The sequence below is a fragment of the Myotis myotis genome, unplaced genomic scaffold (assembly GCF_014108235.1).
Source record: "Myotis myotis isolate mMyoMyo1 unplaced genomic scaffold, mMyoMyo1.p scaffold_m19_p_3, whole genome shotgun sequence".
NCBI classification, from domain to species: Eukaryota; Metazoa; Chordata; class Mammalia; order Chiroptera; family Vespertilionidae; genus Myotis; species Myotis myotis.
This window is the reverse complement of record NW_023416335.1, coordinates 151,588,322-151,605,800: the sequence shown is the minus strand read 5'-3', so window position 1 is coordinate 151,605,800 and position 17,479 is coordinate 151,588,322. Positions and strand designations below refer to the sequence as shown.

Here is a 17,479-nt window from a genome sequence, read left to right as displayed (position 1 = left end):
TTGAAACACTTTAAATATAATTCTTCATTGATTAATCTTTCAAAACATTTGAAGAAGTGGCCAATATCACTCTCATTAACAAAAACAAAATTGGAAGGGAAATAGATGTTTTTTTCAGCCTTTTGATAAGTAAATGAAATGGAATATAAGATGTCATTGGCTACTGTTATTCAGAGCCCACACAACACTTTAGCCTTTACTATTGCTGGAAACTTAGGTTTTTACTTTGGACTGTTTTTCACCTCAATTTAGCTATAAATAAGGGGTGATCTTACTTGAGACTATAAGTGACTCACATTTGTTTCTTAAATGTATTAATCCGTTAAAACAAACATGCACATTTTTTTCTTTTCTCTTAGTATAACAAAGAGGATTGCCTGACCAAGCCGAGATGCAGAGCACTTCTAATCATCTGTGGCTTTTATCTGATATTTTAGGCCAAGGAGCTACTGCAAATGTCTTTCGTGGAAGACATAAGGTTGGTACAGAGAAAACTGAAGGTTTTTACCATTTTATATGTACTCTTCTAAGAAGCACGATTGCACTAAAATGTGAGACGTGGTGTTTTTGTTATACTGTCTAAAGAGTTCCTGTTTCTGTTGTTTTATACGGTAGAGCTTATGTCAGAGGCAGTGCTTTCTACTGAGTGGTGACAGAAGTTATATGTTGGGTAGCAGAGAAAAACAGGAGGGTGGCTGAAAAAAGTGACTAGGGAAGGTATGTTGTGCCTTTTGGGTCTTTCCCCAACCTCGCCCTCTGTGGTAGTGCATGATCTCACTAACAGAAGTCCAATGCGGCAGTGATATGGGCTGGGGGAAGTAGGGAAGGCAGATCTGTAGTTTGGAGGGCAACCATGGATGGTTCCTATATGCTGTACTATGGCTTCATGCCCCCAGTAAAACAGCACCCTACAAGGCAGATTAGAATAAAATGCGATTATCAAAAAGGAGCCCAGGTTTAAAAGGCTCTATCTTTGTATGAGGTAATTAGAGCTTGTTAGTGGAAGTGAGAATGAAATAACCCCAGAGGCACTTCAATAACTAAAAAAAAAAATTGTGTCAGATTCTATATTGGAGGGTAAAATTAAAGATAATTAAAATAATTTAAAATGAAGACATTTATAATCATTAAAGTTTCTATTCTGGGAAAAGAGCTAAATAATGGAGTTTAAAATCCTTTTATAATTGAAATAATCATCAACTAATTTTTCAATACTATGCATTTTTTTGAGTAAATGATATTTAGAGGCTCCTTAAGTCTTATTTTTAGAAACAGGAGCCTTAAATATTTGAGTAAGGAAGAGTTTTTTTATATTTTCCTGTAGCCTTGAGATTACCAACCATTTAGTTCCATCAGTGACAGTGAGATAAATATTCATATCAGAGGGCTGTTTCCTGTCCTGGAGAGAGAATGTGACTAAAAAGAGATTTTTATGGCTCATAGAGAATGAATCAGAAGTGCCATTTGGACACTTTTAGCTTTTTCCTTCTGATTCCAGACTTGTCCACAGGTTCTGGGTTCTCAGTCAAGTTCATTGTGGTCTCTGGTTCCTTGATCAAATCCACTGTGCTCAACTGTGGATATTTCTGTCCTAGAAATTGGTTTTGTTTTGTGTCCTGTGCCAGAAAGTGAAAACAAGTGGCGGCACAGGATTTAGTGTTGAGAGCACATCTGACTGTCTGTCTTCCTGTAACCCCAATTAACCAGACTTTAATAATCACTTGATATGTGTCAGGCATTGCAGTGGACCTAGTGAATATAACTACAAATAATGTACATTTCCTGCCCCCAAAGAGTTTTGGGGTCAGCAGCAAGGTGGCATTGGAAGGGATGCAAATTTGAAACTGATGAAGTGATAGAAAATGATAGAGATTGGGTGATGTATATGAAAGTGCTTGGCACTAGCCTGGCCGGTGTGCTTCAGTGGTTGAGCATTGACTCATAAACCAGGAGGTCACCTTTCAATTCCCAGGGCACATGCCCAAGTACAGGCAATCCCCAGGAGAAGGTTTGCAGGAGGCAGCTGACAGATGATTCTCTCTCCTCATTGATGTTTCTCTCTCCCTGTCCCTTCCTCTCTGAAATCAATAAAAACATGTTAAAAATAATAAAAATAAAGTGCTTGGCACTAATAGTATTTCTTATATTCCAGTCCTCTTTCTTTACTTACATTACATATTCAATGTCCTTTATGTAAGTGCCTATACATAGAAGGCACTCTGTAAATGTTGAATGAAAGAATGAATGAATGAATGAATGAATGAATGAGGACAGATTAGACTTAAGACAACCTGAAGCTCTTCTTCAAAGGAAACAAAAATATACTTTATCCAATATAGTTTGAAAGCCTAAAGTAAGGATTTGAGAGACATAAGAATTGACTTAAGCCCTAACTAGTTTGGTTCAGTGGATAGAGCGTTGACCTGCGGACTGAAGGGTCCCAGGTTCAATTCCAGTCAAGGGCATGTACCTTGGTTGTGGGCACATCCCCAGTAGGGGGTGTGTAAGAGGCAGCTGATTGATGTTTCTAACTCTCTCTCTCCCTTCCTCTCTGTAAAAAATCAATAAAATATATATATATTTATGGCTTATAGAGAATGAATCAGAAGTGCCATTTGGACACTTTTAGCTTTCGGTGACTTAAAAGATTGCTAAGACCCAGTTTAGTATTCAGTCTGTAATAGTCTTCCAAGGGATGTGTTTTAAGAAACCATGTTTGTTCTCAGTGACATTAATTTCAAGGGTTTAGGACTAGAACCAAAAAAATCCTGTCTGCCCTTAATAAACGTTTAAGGTTTTTAACCACATTATCTAAACTCTCTTATGTTATTGCTTAGATTTAACAGGGGTGGGCAAACTTTTTGACTTGTGGGCCACAATAGGTTCTTAAAACTGGACCGCAGGGCCGGAACAAAAGCATGGATGGAGTGTTTGTGTGAACTAATATAAATTCAAAGTAAACATCATTACATAAAAGGGTACGGTCTTTTTTTTTTTTTAGTTTTATTCAGTAGTTTTCCCACGGCTGGCTTAGAATGATCAGGTCCCTAAATTTATTATTCCATTATATTACCTTCTTAACTGTCTCTTTTTCATCAAGTTACCTTTAGCTACAGTGTGTGGATTGGTGTGTGTAGTACATATATATCATAATAACCATGATCAAGTTAAAGGGGAGAGAGCTGTAGGAAGGATGTGTTGATTTCAACATGTGTGTACAGCAAGTCCTTGATTAATGCGGTTTTTGTTATAACATTGATGAGATGCTGTAGGAACTTAACTGTTGTTTATATCAGTTACCCTGAGGTAAAATTGGTTTAATTATACATCATTTCCCTTTAAGTCACAGAAGCTATCGATGATGTTAAATGAGAACTTACTGTATGTGTGTATGTGTGTGTGTGTGTGTATAGACATATAGATCTCTAAATATTTACATATGCTTTGGCTTACAGACAGTGAATGATAAATGTGCAGTTGAATAAATGGAAAATTGTACATTCCCATGCGTAACACAGCAATCTCACAGGTATAATGTAGACTACAGAAAATACTGGCCTTGATCACAGTGGGTACATTGCAACATTGTATTGTTTTCCCTGCTCATGCCTTTGTTAGGATTCACCTAATCTTAGACTAAGTTTGAGACAAGTGTCCTCAAGAAAAATCTCTCTGTTGAATGGTATAGATTTGGCAATGTCCTTACCCTGGCTGAACAAATGGAAAAACACTATAATCGACCAACATGTAGTTCAGTTTTTCAGTTTTCATATTGTCTGAAAAATGGTCATTGGCCCTTTTTCCTCTGAATATATGTGTATTTAGTGGGGAGTGAGGGAGGCTTCATCATATCACATCACATCACATAGATGGTCTCCAAATAGTGATCTTGGAGAGTGAGATTGTGAAGGAGTTAAATAGTTTTAAGAAAAAAATCATGAGATTCTGAGGTGAGGGGAGGAGTGTTATGACTGAAAGTGAAGAAGTGTGGAAACTGTAGAGAGGGCATCAAAGCAGGAACAGCACAGAGGTCCTGACCGACAGAGAGCCATGAAATACCTTTAGGCAAGGGTGCTTGAACCCCAAGGTCAAAGAGGGAAGTTCAACCTTGGATTATGGGGAGAGTAATATTAAACTCAAAGAATCTGGACTGATCACCAAGGAGAGGCTTTCAGGTTAGAGTGAGTGGAAGGAGGTGGGAGGGTTTGGAAAAGAGCCTTTAAGGAAGGTTAATATGAAGAACTTGTGAATGTAATGTTTACCTGAAATTCAACATTTGTTTTGTACTTCTAAGATTCCCTCTCAGCTGTAGCTGTGCATTGTAACTCTGTGTGTGTTCTATATAGTAAGCCATAAGAGTGAGAGCAGGGTGCTACATAGGCAGGAAAGGAAATGTGTTTGATCCTTTAGAGATGATCTGTGAAGCAACGATCTTCCCTACGCATAGGTAAAGTTGCAGAAAGTTATCTGAGGCAGCAGTGGTGCAATCCAGCGAGGATGAGTCTACTTTAACCTTACTCTCTAACTCCTACTTCTGCACACTCATACACACACACACATTATTGTAGCTAGGGAATATTTCTTAAAAGTTAATTACATTACTTTGAGATTCTTACTAAAAGTTTCATATGTGGACTATAGTTTTCAGTCTTTTCTTTCCTGGTTTGACTAGTTTAAAATTATTAGGCCCTGATCAAACTCTTGTTTCACTTTCTGTTTCTTATCTAAAATGTACTTTCACATTTGGTACTATTAGAGCTCTTATTTTCTGATATGTAGATGCCTATCTTTGCCACGTGTATCATAATGGAAGCTCTTAATGTAAAAGCAAATAGTCTTTTCTACTTTCCAAAGCATACAATTTGAAAGAAATATTGAACAGTTGTTGACTTAGTGTAGCTTTAAAAAAAGTCAGGAGCCCTAGTATAAATTACCTATGTTTAAAAATATTTAGGTTTGCTATAGCTAGTTCAAATGGTACCTTTTTATCTTCTTTATAATATTATTAATAAGTAAGACCTTTCTCTCTCTCTCTCTCTTTTTTTTTTTTAGAAAACTGGTGACTTATATGCTATCAAAGTATTTAATAACATAAGCTTCCTTCGTCCAGTAGATGTTCAAATGAGAGAATTTGAAGTGTTAAAAAAACTCAATCACAAAAATATTGTCAAATTATTTGCTATTGAAGAGGAGGTAAGTATTCAAGTTTTAGTTAATCTTCTCATGTTTATTATAGTTGTTATAATTTAGAAGAAATAACCTAGCAATGTTTTATAAACATGTTTGTTTGTTTTTTAAATGGTGCAAATTAGAGTTTATACAATTCAATATTTTATTCTCAAAGATTCTTGAATAGCCCGGCTGAAGTGGCTGAGTTGGTTGAGCATCGTCCCATGTACCAAAAGGTTGCTGGTTCAATTCCCGGTCAGGGTACATACCTGGGTTGCGGGTTCGAAGGCAATTGATTGATGTTTCTCTCTCACACCCATGTTTCTCTCTCCCTTCCTCAGGTGAGGTATCAAAAGATTAATTTAAAAAATAAATATAAAAATAAAAAAAAGATTCTTGATTAGCTATAACAATGGAAATGAAGTATCATGGAATCAGAAAAAGTAGTATAAAAAGTAAAAGCGTATAGAATATGGTTACTATATTTACTAAAAGAAAAAAGAAAGTAACTAAGTTAAATTGACATAATTTTAAAAGGAGCAAAGAGAAAGTCAAACAGTAGAAAGGTGGCTTTGTAAAGGAAGAAGAATCTTAAGAATCGCCCTAACCGGTTTGGCTCAGTGGATAGAGCGTCGGCCTGCGGACTGAAGGGTCCCAGGTTTGATTCCGGTCAAGGGCATGTACCTTGGTTGCGGATATATCCCCAGTGGGGAGTGTGCAGGAGGCAGCTGATCGATGTTTCTAACTCTCAATCCTCCTCCCTTCCTCTCTGTAAAAAATCAATAAAATATATTTAAAAAAAAAAAATCTTAAGAATCCAGGGATTAATATGTAAAGTCCATTTATAAAAGATAGAATTGATTTTAGAGGGAAAGAGTGAAAATAAGGATGTTATTAGGATAATTATCTAGAAATAATGGAAATAGAAATCTACTTTAATCCCTGTAAACATGAGTAGTCAATAAATTACACCTTTTGAAAAACAATTTAGAGGTTTACACTCATTATAGTCATTTTATTTTTAGTCATTACTTCTTAAAAAGTAATTAAAAATGTAAATTATAGTTTTATGCACAGAGATGTTCATTGCTGCCCTGTTTATAATAAAAAATGGTTCAATAGGTTAGAATGTGTGATGGATAGTTACTTGGAGTTAGCTACACTCAAGGTTAAGAACATAGCCTTCCAGATTACCAAACCTGTTCAAGACTTCTGACACCAGCTACCGGGAGTTTGGCAAACTGCACGGTCAGTGAGAACAGTGCCCACAGGACTATGCTCATTCTGACACGAGCTTCATGTTCAGGAGCCCCCAGGACTACCTTCACTTCAGACCAGCTGGCTACAAATTCGGGGCCTCCCGTGGCTGTCCTCAGATTTGATAATTTGCTAGTGTTGAATGAAACAGAACTCAGAAAAGCTCTATACTTACAATTAAAGTTTTATTGTAGCAAAAGAATACAAATTATAACTAGCCAAAGCAAGGGATCCATAGGGTGGTATATGGGAGGGCTTCAGTGTGACTCTTCCTTGTCCTCAGGAACACTTTAAATTGACAGGATGCACAGAATATTGCCAGTATTCAAAATTTTAGTTGGAGCTCAATCACATTCTCTCTGCATGGCGACCTTTACTCTCCAGGCCTTCCCAAAGCTTCAGATACTTTAGTTTCTCTTTCCTCTGGAAGTTGGAAAGGATATACATGACCTAAAACCCCCGCCATAAATCACATTGTTAGGCTGTCATATGGCCAAAGGCCCCAGAGAAACAAAGACAACTTAGAGCAGACAGGACATTCCAGAGGCCTAGTGAGTAGCCAAGGACAAAGGCCAGACCTCTTTTGGTTAATTCTTTACTACACAGCAATTAAGCAATAATGAAGAAAAAAGATATCTACCAAAGCTTTAATCACCTGGGAACTTGCTTATGTGTATTGTTATGTTAGAAAATCAGGACTAAAATACATATACAGTATGATCTTGATATATACAGTACGATATATAAATAGTGTTAGGTATCTATAATATGATTTGATGCACAGATAAAAGACAAAGAAAATGCATAAAATATTAACATAATTATCTCTGGACTATAGAATTACAGATATTTTTCAATAATCAACATTTTATTATTTAAAAACAAAATTTTCTAAAAATTTATTTCTCTCTGATACAGTCAACATTTTGACTGTTGCCAGATAAGAAGTGGGGTTGGAGGAATGGCTGAAAAGGTGAAGAGATTAAGAAGTATAAAACGGTAGTTACATACTAGTCATGGGGATGTAAAGTACAGGATAGGGAATATAATTAGTAATCCTATCTAATAAAAGAGAAACATGGTAATTGGCGTACAACCGCTACCCTTCCCGTTGGCTAATCAGGGCAATATGCAAATTAACTGCCAGCCAAGATGGCGGCCGGCAGCCAGGCAGCTTGAAACTAACATGAGGCTTGCTTGCTTCAGTGACGGAGGAAACCAATGTTCCCCGCCTGCCACTGCAGGCCTCTGAGCCTGCAGTTTGAAACATTGTAACAAATATAGAAGCTAAACAAAACCCCAGAAACCTGCTTTCAGCGAGCTGGGATCTCAGAGCTGGAGTTATACATTGTTTCGATTATAGAACACAAACAAACCAGATACATGCTTTCAGTAGCAGAAGCCTCAGAGCTGGAGCCAGAGCTAAAGCTGGCCCAGAATAAAAAAAAAAAAAAAAAGGACAGGTTGGGAGCTTCAGTCACCCGCCAGCGTGAAAACAGCCCTCAGCCCCTCACCCAGACTGGCCAGGCACCCCAGTGGGGACCCCAACCCTGAAGGGGGTGTGACCAGCTGCAAACAGCCATCATCCCCTCATCCAGGCTGGCCAGGCACCCCAGTGGGGACCCCCACCCTGATCCAGGACACCCTTCAGGGCAAACCAGCCAGCCCCACCCATGCACCAGGCCTCTATCCTATATAGTAAAAGGGTAATATGCCTCCCAGCACCGGGATCAGCGTGACAGGGGGCAGTGCCCAAACCCCCTGATCGCCCTGTGGCTCTGTGTGTGACAGGGGGCGGGGCCACAACCTCCTATCCACCCTGCTCTGTTCATGACAGGGGAAGGCGCCCCAACCCCCTGATCGGCCCTGCTCTGTGCCTGATAGGGGGGAGCTCCCCAACCCCCTGATCACCCTGCAGCTCTGTGTGTGACAGGGTGTGGAGCCCCAACCCCCTGATCACCCTGCGGCTCTGTGTGTGACAGGGTGCGGCGCCCCAACCCCCCCCCTCCACCCCCCCACGGGCCCTGCTCTGTGTGTGACAGGGTAGAGCCATAACCTCCCCATCGGCCCTGCCCTGAGTGTGAGAGTGGCGGCGCCCCAACCCCCTGATCGGCCCTGCTTTGTGGGTGATAGAGGGCAGCGCCCCAACCCCCTGATCCTCCCTGCTCTGTGTGTGACAGGGGGCGGTGCCCCAACTCCCCTATCGGCCCTACTCTGTGAGTGACGGGGGGAACTCCCCAACCCCCCTGATGGGCCCTGCTCTGTGCGTGACACGGGGGAGCTCCCCAACCCCCTGATCAACCCTGCTCTGTGCGTGACAGGGTAAGGAGCCCCAACCCCCCTGATGGGCCCTGCTCTGTGCGTGACAGGGGGCACTGCCCCAACCCCCTGATTGGCCCTGCTCTGAGCCTGACTAGGGGCTGCACCTAGGGATTGGGCCTGCCCTCTGCCACCCGGGAGCAGTCCTAAGCCAGCAGGGCGTTATCTCCCAAGGGGTCCCAGACTGGGAGAGGGCACAGGCCAGCCTGAGGGACCCCCCCTGCCCCCCCGAGTGCACAAATTTTTGTGCACCGGGCCTCTAGTATTATAATAATTATGTATAGTGTCAGGTACTAGATTTATCAAGGTGATCACTTTGTAAGTTATATAAATGTCTAATCATTGAATTGTACACCTGAAATTAATATGATATTATATGCAAACGGTAATTGAAAAATAAAAAATTATTCAAAAATAAATAAAAAATTTTCTCTCATAAACTACTCAATAGTAGAGAAATGTAAAATGTTTTATAAAAGTATTTTGGAGATATGTAGAAAATATTATAAAAGAAAGAAAGGACTTAAACTGAATTTGAAGACTTATTTTTACATTTTAAAGTTTCTGAAATAGCATATATCTTATAATCAATGTGTATATATAATTAGGTAATATTTATTTTTCTCTACACAGCTGTTATTAAGTTGATGTATCTTATAATCAATGGTACATTAGAATCAAGGTTGAAAACAAATAAGCAGCTCAGATAAAAATGAGCAGACTAGAACTTTGCTGCAAGAGGGACCGATCAGCTATTTTGCCACTTGTTTGTTTTTAAGGCTAGAACTTCATTATTTGAAGTAAAAGTCTTTTTCAGGTGTTTTAAGAGATTTGTTAGAAGAGCTAATGTCCTATATGTACTATTATGTATAAGAAATTAAAGATAACTTTAAAAGAACCATTCTAACATCAGAGCAATGATTCTCTAATTCAGATTTAGCCAGCTCTCACTGTAGCTTGATTGTCTTCAAAAACAAATTCAATTTTAATAGGAATTTATAAGATGTTAATTCTTATATGTGTACAGTCAACAAATATTTAACAAATCCTAGGTAAAGCAATTTAAAGTGCCTTCATCATTGTAGCAAATCCCACATTTAAATGAAATCAGATTAAGTACTGTCATATAATAAAAACATTTTTTATATTGAGTTTCAACCAGTGATTTATTTTTTGCAGACAACAACAAGACATAAAGTACTTATTATGGAATTTTGTCCATGCGGGAGTTTATACACTGTTTTAGAAGAGCCATCTAATGCCTATGGACTACCAGAGTCTGAATTTTTAATTGTTTTGCGAGATGTGGGTATGTTTGTTTATTTATATGATTTTGTGTATATTTATATATATAATTTGATGACATAAATTTTTTTGCATTCAAAACCATGGACTTTTTTGCCATGATTTCTTAGATATGACACCAAAGTACGTACAAAAAGAAAAAAAATAGATAAATAGAACTTTATCAATATAAAAAACTTTAGTGTTTCAAATGACAACATCAAGTAAGTGAAAAGACAATCCATAGAATGAGAGAAAATATTTGCAAATCTTTTATCTGATAAGGAATTTTTATCCTGACAACTCAACAAAAAAAGTCAAATAATCCAATTTAAAAATGGGCAAAGGATTTGATAGACATTTTTCCAAAGATGATATATAAAAGGGAAACAAGCACATGAAAAGGTGCTTGAGATCATTAGTCATTAGGGAAATGAAAATTTAAAAACCCCCAAATTACCACTTCATATCCACTAAGATGGCTAAAATCAAAAAGACCACAAAGCAAGTGCTGGTGAAGATGTGCAGAAATTGGGACCTTTATATACTGCTGGTGGGATTGTAAATGGCACAGCCACTTGGGAAAACAGTCCAGCAGTTTCTCAAAAGGTTGAACATAGAATTACTATATGACTTAACAATTCCATGCTAGGTGTTTACCTAAAAGAATTAAAAACATACCCACACAAAAACTTATTCACCAATATTCATAATAGCCAAAAAATGGAAACAGCCCAAGTATCCACTAATTGATGAATAGGTCAACAGAATGTGGTATATCCATACAATGGAATATTATCCTATCTAATAATAGACAAACATAGTAAGTAACCGTAACTTCGCTACCCTTCCCATTGGCTAATCAGGGCGATATGCAAATTAACTGCCAACCAAGATGGTGGCCAGCAGCCAGACAGCTGAAGCGAACAGGAGGCTTGCTTGCTCCAGTGAAGGAGGAAGCCAAGGTTCCCCGCCTGCCGCTGCTCTGAGCTTGCACTCTAAGCAACTATGTTGCAATTATAGAAGCTAAACAATCCCCATGCTTTCAGCCAGCCGACCAAGCTGGATTTGCAACAGTGTTTCAATTATAGAAGCCAAACAAACCAGATACCTGCTTTCAGCAGCCGAGGTCTCAGAGCTGGAGCCAAGCCTCAGAGCTAAAGCCGGCTCTCAGTTCCAGTGACAGCCATAGAAGGTAAATAAATCCCAGAATTAAAAAAAGAAAAAGAGAAAAAGGAGAGGTTGGGAGCTTCAGTCACCCGCCAGCCTGAAAATGGCCCTCAGCCCCTCATCCAGGCTGGCCAGGCACCCAAGCGGGACCCCCACCCTGATCCGGGACACCCTTCAGGGCAAACCAGCCGGCCCCCATCTGTGCACCAGGCCTCTATCCTATATAGTAAAAGGGTAATATGCAAACTGACCCTAACAGCAGAAGGACTGGGAATGACTGGTCACAATGCACACACTGACCACCAGGGGGCAGGCGCCCAATGCAGGAGCTGCCCCCTGGTGGTCAGGGTGCTCTCACAAGGGGGAGCTCTGCTCAGCCACAAGCCAGGCTGCCGGCTGCCAGTACAGCGGTGGTGGTGGGAGCCTCTCCTGCCTCAGTAGCGCTAAGGATGTCCGACTGCAGTTTAGGCCTGCTCCCCGCTGACAAGTGGACATCCCCCAAGGGCTGCCAGGCTGCCAGAGGGATGTCTGATTGCCAGCTTAGGCCCAATCCCCAGGGGAGCGGGCCTAAGCCAGCAGGTGGTCACCCCCGAGGGGTCCCAGACTGCGAGAGGTCACAAGCTGGGCTGAGGCATCCCCTACCCCCGAGTGCACAAATTTTTGTGCACCAGGCCTCTAGTTTATAAAAAGAAATGCAGCCCTGCCCAGTGTGGTTCATTTGTTTGAAGCGTCGTCCAATACACCAAAAGGTTGTGTGTTTGATTCCCGATTAGGGCATGTGTAGGTGGCAGCCATTTGTCTGTCTGTCTGTCTGTCACTCTTCCTCCCTCCTCTCTCACTTCCTTCTTCCCCCTTCCTCTCTCTGAAATCAATTTTAAAAAAGAAAGAAATGCAGTAGTGATACATGCTTTAATGAGATGCACCTTGAAAAGTTATGCTAAAGTGAAAGAAGCCAGACACAGAAGGCCACAATATTTATATGATTTTATTTATATGAAACATCCAGAATAGGCAAATCCATAGAAACAGAAAGCAGATTAGTGGTTGCCATCGGTTTGAAGGGAGGGCATAGTTGAGGAGTGACTAATGGTTTTAGGATCTCTTTTTAGCATAATGAAATGTCCTGAAATTAATGGTGATGGTTGCACACTGTGACTGGCTATATTAAAAGCCACTGAATTGTATACTTTAAAAGGATGAATTTTATGATATGTGAATTTAATCTCAATAAAGCTGTTGTTTTAAAAATATAACAACCACAAGGAGTAATATCTTGGAAAGAAATGAATCAATATTTAAGTGGGAAAAGCCCAGTGATTAAAAATAAAAGTATAAAGTTAGTGGGAATTTTTTTTCTTTTAATTGATCTTGGAGGGCGAGGGGGAGAGAGAGAAACAGCAATTGGTTGCCTCCCTCATGAGCCCTGGCCAGGGATTGAACCCGGAGCCTTGATATGTTCCTTGAGCAGGAATCAAACCCCCCACCTTTTGGTGTACAAGACGATGCTCCAACCAACTGAGCCACATCAGCCAGGGCTAGTGGGAATTCTTGAACTTGACACTGAAAGCAGTGTGGAAACAGCCATTTAGATGAGGATAAAATAAGAGAGAAACAATTAATATATACTACAACCTGTTGAATCAAATCGAAGTTATAGATGATTAATGCCTTCCTAAGTATACTGGTGGCCCTGAGTTTTCATAATGAAATGATACCCCAAACTTTTGCTCATGTTATATTTGGACAGTATCTATCCGCTGTCAAATATTTCAAACTATCACTCAGTGACACTGCTTGTCAGCCAAAACAGCTTAATTTAGTCACCTTTACCCTTACAAAAAAAAAAGGAATATGGCCTTCTTAGAAAAGTGTATGAGAAATATATTTTTATGGCTACAAGTGTGACACCTTGAGCCTCTTTCTATCACTTTTTTTTACTATTTTATGTACTGAATCCAATGTACTTTTTTGTGGAATTATTTCTCCAAGATAAATATATGTGAAACTGTAGTGAAAGATTGATCTTTTGGGGGAATCTTTATTCTTTTTGTTTTGTTTTAATTTATTGGGATAGTTGGCTAATAACATCAAATAAGTTTCAGGTAGAAATAAAATATAAGAAAAAAATTAAAAATAAGTAAGTTTCAGGTATACCATTCTGTAGTACATCATTGTATATTGCTGTGTGCTCACCACCCAATCTAGTCTCCTTTCATCACCATATATTTGACCCACTTTGCCCTCTTCATCCTCCCTTTACCCCCTTTTCCCTTTGGAAACCACCCTTCTATTAGCTGTGTATATGAGTTTGTTTAATTGTTCATTGCTTTCTGTTTTATATCCCACATATGCATGAAATCATATGGTTCTTGTCCTTTCCACCTGACTTATTTCACTTACGGTACTCTCAGGATCCATCCATGTTGTGACAAATGGCAGTATTTCATCATTTTTTTTATGGCTGAGTAATAATCCATTTTATATATATTTAACTGCTTTATTTAATCATCCATCGAGGGACACTTAGGTTGTTTCCATGTCTTAGCTATGGGGAATAATGCTATAATGAACATTAGAGGTACATATATATTTATGAAATAAGTGTTTTCAAAATTTGGGGGTAGATACTTAGAAGATGGATTGCTGAGTCATATGGTAGCTCTATTCTTAATTTTTTAGGTCACTTTACTGTTTTCATCGTAGCTATACTATTTTATATTCCCATGAGCAGTGTGGGAGGATTCTCTTTTCTCCACATTCTTTCCAATACTTGTTATTTCTTGTCTTATTGATGATAGCCATTCTAACAGGTGTGAGGTGGCATCTCATCGTGGTTTTGATTTGCATTTCCCTTATAGGTAGTGAAGTTGAGCATCTTTTCATGTATCTGTTGGCCAGCTATGTGTCTTTTTGGGAAAATTATCTGTTTAGGCCTCTGTCCTTTTTTCAATTCCTCACCTGAGGATATGTTTTTATTGATTTCAAAGAGAGAGGAAGGGAGGGAGAGAGAGAAACATTCATCGGTTGCCTCCTATATATTCCCAGATGGGATCAAACCCGAAACCTAGGTATGTGCCCTGATCAGGAATCAAACCTGAAACCCTTTTGACGTATGGGCTGATGCTCCAACCAATTGAGCCACTAGCCAGGGCCTTCTGCCCATTTTTTTAATCAGATTATTTTTTTGGTTGTTGAGTTGTGTGAGTTCATTATATATGTTGGATTTTAGCCTCTTATTGGAGGTATTGTTTGCAAATATCTTCTCCCATTCTGTTGGCTGCCTTTTTGTTTTGTTGATGGTTTCTTCTGTGGTGCAGGGAATCTTTATTCTAAAGTTTAGGCAGATTGCCCAGATATATAACCAAAAGTAATTCGGGAAGTCATATGCTTAAGATCATTTTTTTCCATTTTTCTGATGGTACTAAAGGGAGACTGGACTCTTTCTTAAACTGATCCTTATCATTCTAAAGCCTTTTATGACTCAAACAGGAGATACAAAATACCACTACCACCTATTCTTTGACTAAAATGACATGGGACTAACTTACAGAAAAAACTTATATTGAGTGAATATGAATGAATTATATCGATGAATTTGACATGCACAGATATACACATAGACACATACATTATTATTATTACCTTTGTTTTATATTTATTGTTTAAGTGGGTGGAATGAATCATCTTCGAGAAAATGGCATAGTGCACCGTGATATCAAGCCAGGAAATATCATGCGTGTTATAGGGGAAGACGGACAGTCTGTGTACAAACTCACCGATTTTGGTGCAGCTAGAGAATTAGAAGATGATGAGCAGTTTGTTTCTTTGTATGGCACAGAAGAATATTTGGTAAGTCATGCATTACTAATGTTATTTAAAGAAGCTGAATATATTGTAAATATGGGTAATTAATCAACCAATTAACTATACAGTGTGTTTTGTAACTTTCAGGACAAAGATTAAATTTTCTAATCTAATGAATATGGTGTGTAATGAGGGAATTAGAGATTTGTTTCTAAGGGTGCTGTCATTTTTCTGTTAAAAATTCTTACAAGTTTTATAACACTCTTAAATTCTTTAATTTTACTAATGCTATGGATTTTTAGTAAAAGAAAAGCTAGCTATCTGTTCACTCCAGCAGCATCTAGGTGGTAAAATTTTGGGGAAAATTTTTTGGATCAGAATAGCTAATATAGTACAAGCTTGTTACAATGATATTCCCTGTAGAGCAAAATTCATTATAATTCTGAAGCAGAATAATCTATTCAGGGAAACTAGTTATTGAAAGACAGAGAGGACCATTGTTAGAAACATGTACAAAAAATGAAATGCCTTTGAAAATACCTAATTTGAAACTGTAGAAAGCTAGAAAAGCTCTGTTTATTTGGGTGTGTTTGTGTGGAGTTAGTAACCATTTGAACACTTAAGAAAATAGTCTTTTTTGTTCTTTTAAGAAAATATTAAAAGTAAGTACATTTAACACATTATCAGGAAATTTATAGTATGTAGCTATCACTAATTTTTCATGGCTCTGAGTTTTCTCTCAAAAGTCTTAGAATCTGTGACTTTCTTACAGTTGGATTCTGCTGTTGTAATTTTGTAACAAGAAAAAAGTCTGCGGCCCTAGCCAGTTTGGCTCAGTGGATAGAGTCCCCGGTTCGATTCCAGTCAAGGGTACATGCCCGGGTTGCAGGCTTGAGCCCCAGTGTGGGGTGTGCAAGAAGCAGCTGGTCAATGATTCTCTTTCATCATTGATGTTTTTATCTCTTCCTTTCCCTTCCTCTCTGAAATCAATCAAAATATATTTTAAAAAATAAAAAGCTAATAATGTCTGCACTTAAAATATTAAATTCCTTTTTAAAAAAATATGTTTTGATTGATTTCAGAGAGGAAAGGAGAGAGAGATTGATCGCCTGCCTCCTACACGCCCCCTACTGACCAGAATCGAACCCAGGCCCTTCAGTCTGCAGGCCAATGCTCTATCCACCAAGCCAAACTGGCTAGGGCTTAAATTCCTTTAAAATAAAAAAAAAAAAAAGAATAAAGCCTAACCATGATGGCTCCACAGTGCAGATGGAAAAGTTAGCCTTTGATAAGAGTAGTTCCATTGTAACTGGAAAGTAGATGTAGAGTATAGGCACAGATACAGGTAGCTTGGTATTTGGTAAAAGGTATAAAGGAGAATTGGTCCTCTGATTACTTCCATTTCCTTGTTGACGTATGCAATGAGATCATGAAAATTGAGAGTCAAATGAGGTGGTGTTGGAAGTTTGAGCAGAGGAAGGCTTGAAACAGACTTTCAGAGAGAAATTATTAGGAAAATATAGTAAAATTTCTAAGCATTATTGAATACCTATTTTTTGTGTACTGTATTACCATAGAACACAAGTTAGTTTTGTTTTTCTTTGTTTGTTTTTTTAAGCATCCTGATATGTATGAGAGAGCAGTGCTAAGAAAAGATCACCAGAAGAAATATGGAGCAACAGTTGATCTTTGGAGCATTGGGGTAACTTTTTACCATGCAGCTACTGGGTCACTGCCATTTAGGCCATTTGAAGGGCCACGTAGGAATAAGGAAGTGATGTAAGTGATTTCTCCATCTAAATTTTTAAAACAATTTTTAAAATGTATCTTTATATTATTTTGTGTCATCAAATGTTAGAGGTGGATGCTAATGAAAATTGATTTAGCGATCATTTCTGGACTTTACTAGTAAGCTATTTGCAGCCTTACAAAAATTTATAGGCATAATTTTTCATATTGTCTTTAAATATCTTATATACAATAGACTATAAATGACATCCAATCATTAAAATATAATGCTTTTTGGATTTTCTTTCAGTACATTGTTTATTTACTTCTTTTTATGCACTTATTAGTGTTTTTCCTTCATATAACTGAAAAAATAGTCATCTGTGGAGTACTAGAATCATTACCAGATCTAAAAGAAGTACAGTTCCTACCCTGAACTGATTTGATTTCTTTTTCCATTTCAAAAATATTAATGTAACATTAATTTTGTTTCTAGTATTGCAGTTTCAGTCCAAAGATTGCATACATTTTATTAGTACATTATACATTTATGTACTGCCATAATTATTAGGAAAACGTTACTGTGTATAAAATTACTCTTGTAAACCAAATAGTGGAAGAAAGAAAGATAGATTTCTAGATGTGAAATCTACCGTATTATAAAATTTTTTCATACATTGGCTACACATCTTTTTATATTATTTTTTTTTAATTAAATCTTTATTGTTCAGATTATTACAGTTGTTCC

At 38.2% G+C, this 17,479-nt stretch overlaps 1 protein-coding gene across 7 annotated transcripts in view; it reads left to right on the top strand.

Annotated features, from left to right (window-relative positions):
• TBK1 (TANK binding kinase 1) overlaps positions 1–17,479 on the top strand; it is a 48,734-nt gene that overhangs the window by 2,670 nt on the left and 28,585 nt on the right. The window contains exons 1-7 of one of the 7 annotated variants that reach the window (XM_036301634.1): positions 360–478; positions 616–717; positions 3,456–3,529; positions 5,053–5,193; positions 9,925–10,054; positions 14,867–15,048; positions 16,622–16,782. In XM_036301634.1, the coding sequence (XP_036157527.1) occupies positions 3,506–3,529; positions 5,053–5,193; positions 9,925–10,054; positions 14,867–15,048; positions 16,622–16,782 (638 nt within the window). In that variant the 5' untranslated portion in view covers positions 360–478; positions 616–717; positions 3,456–3,505. Of the gene's footprint in view, positions 1–359; positions 479–615; positions 718–3,455; positions 3,530–5,052; positions 5,194–5,344; positions 5,511–9,924; positions 10,055–14,866; positions 15,049–16,621; positions 16,783–17,479 lie in introns of those variants that run through there. The other 6 variants (XM_036301633.1, XM_036301635.1, XM_036301632.1 and 3 more) reach the window with 6 other exon arrangements.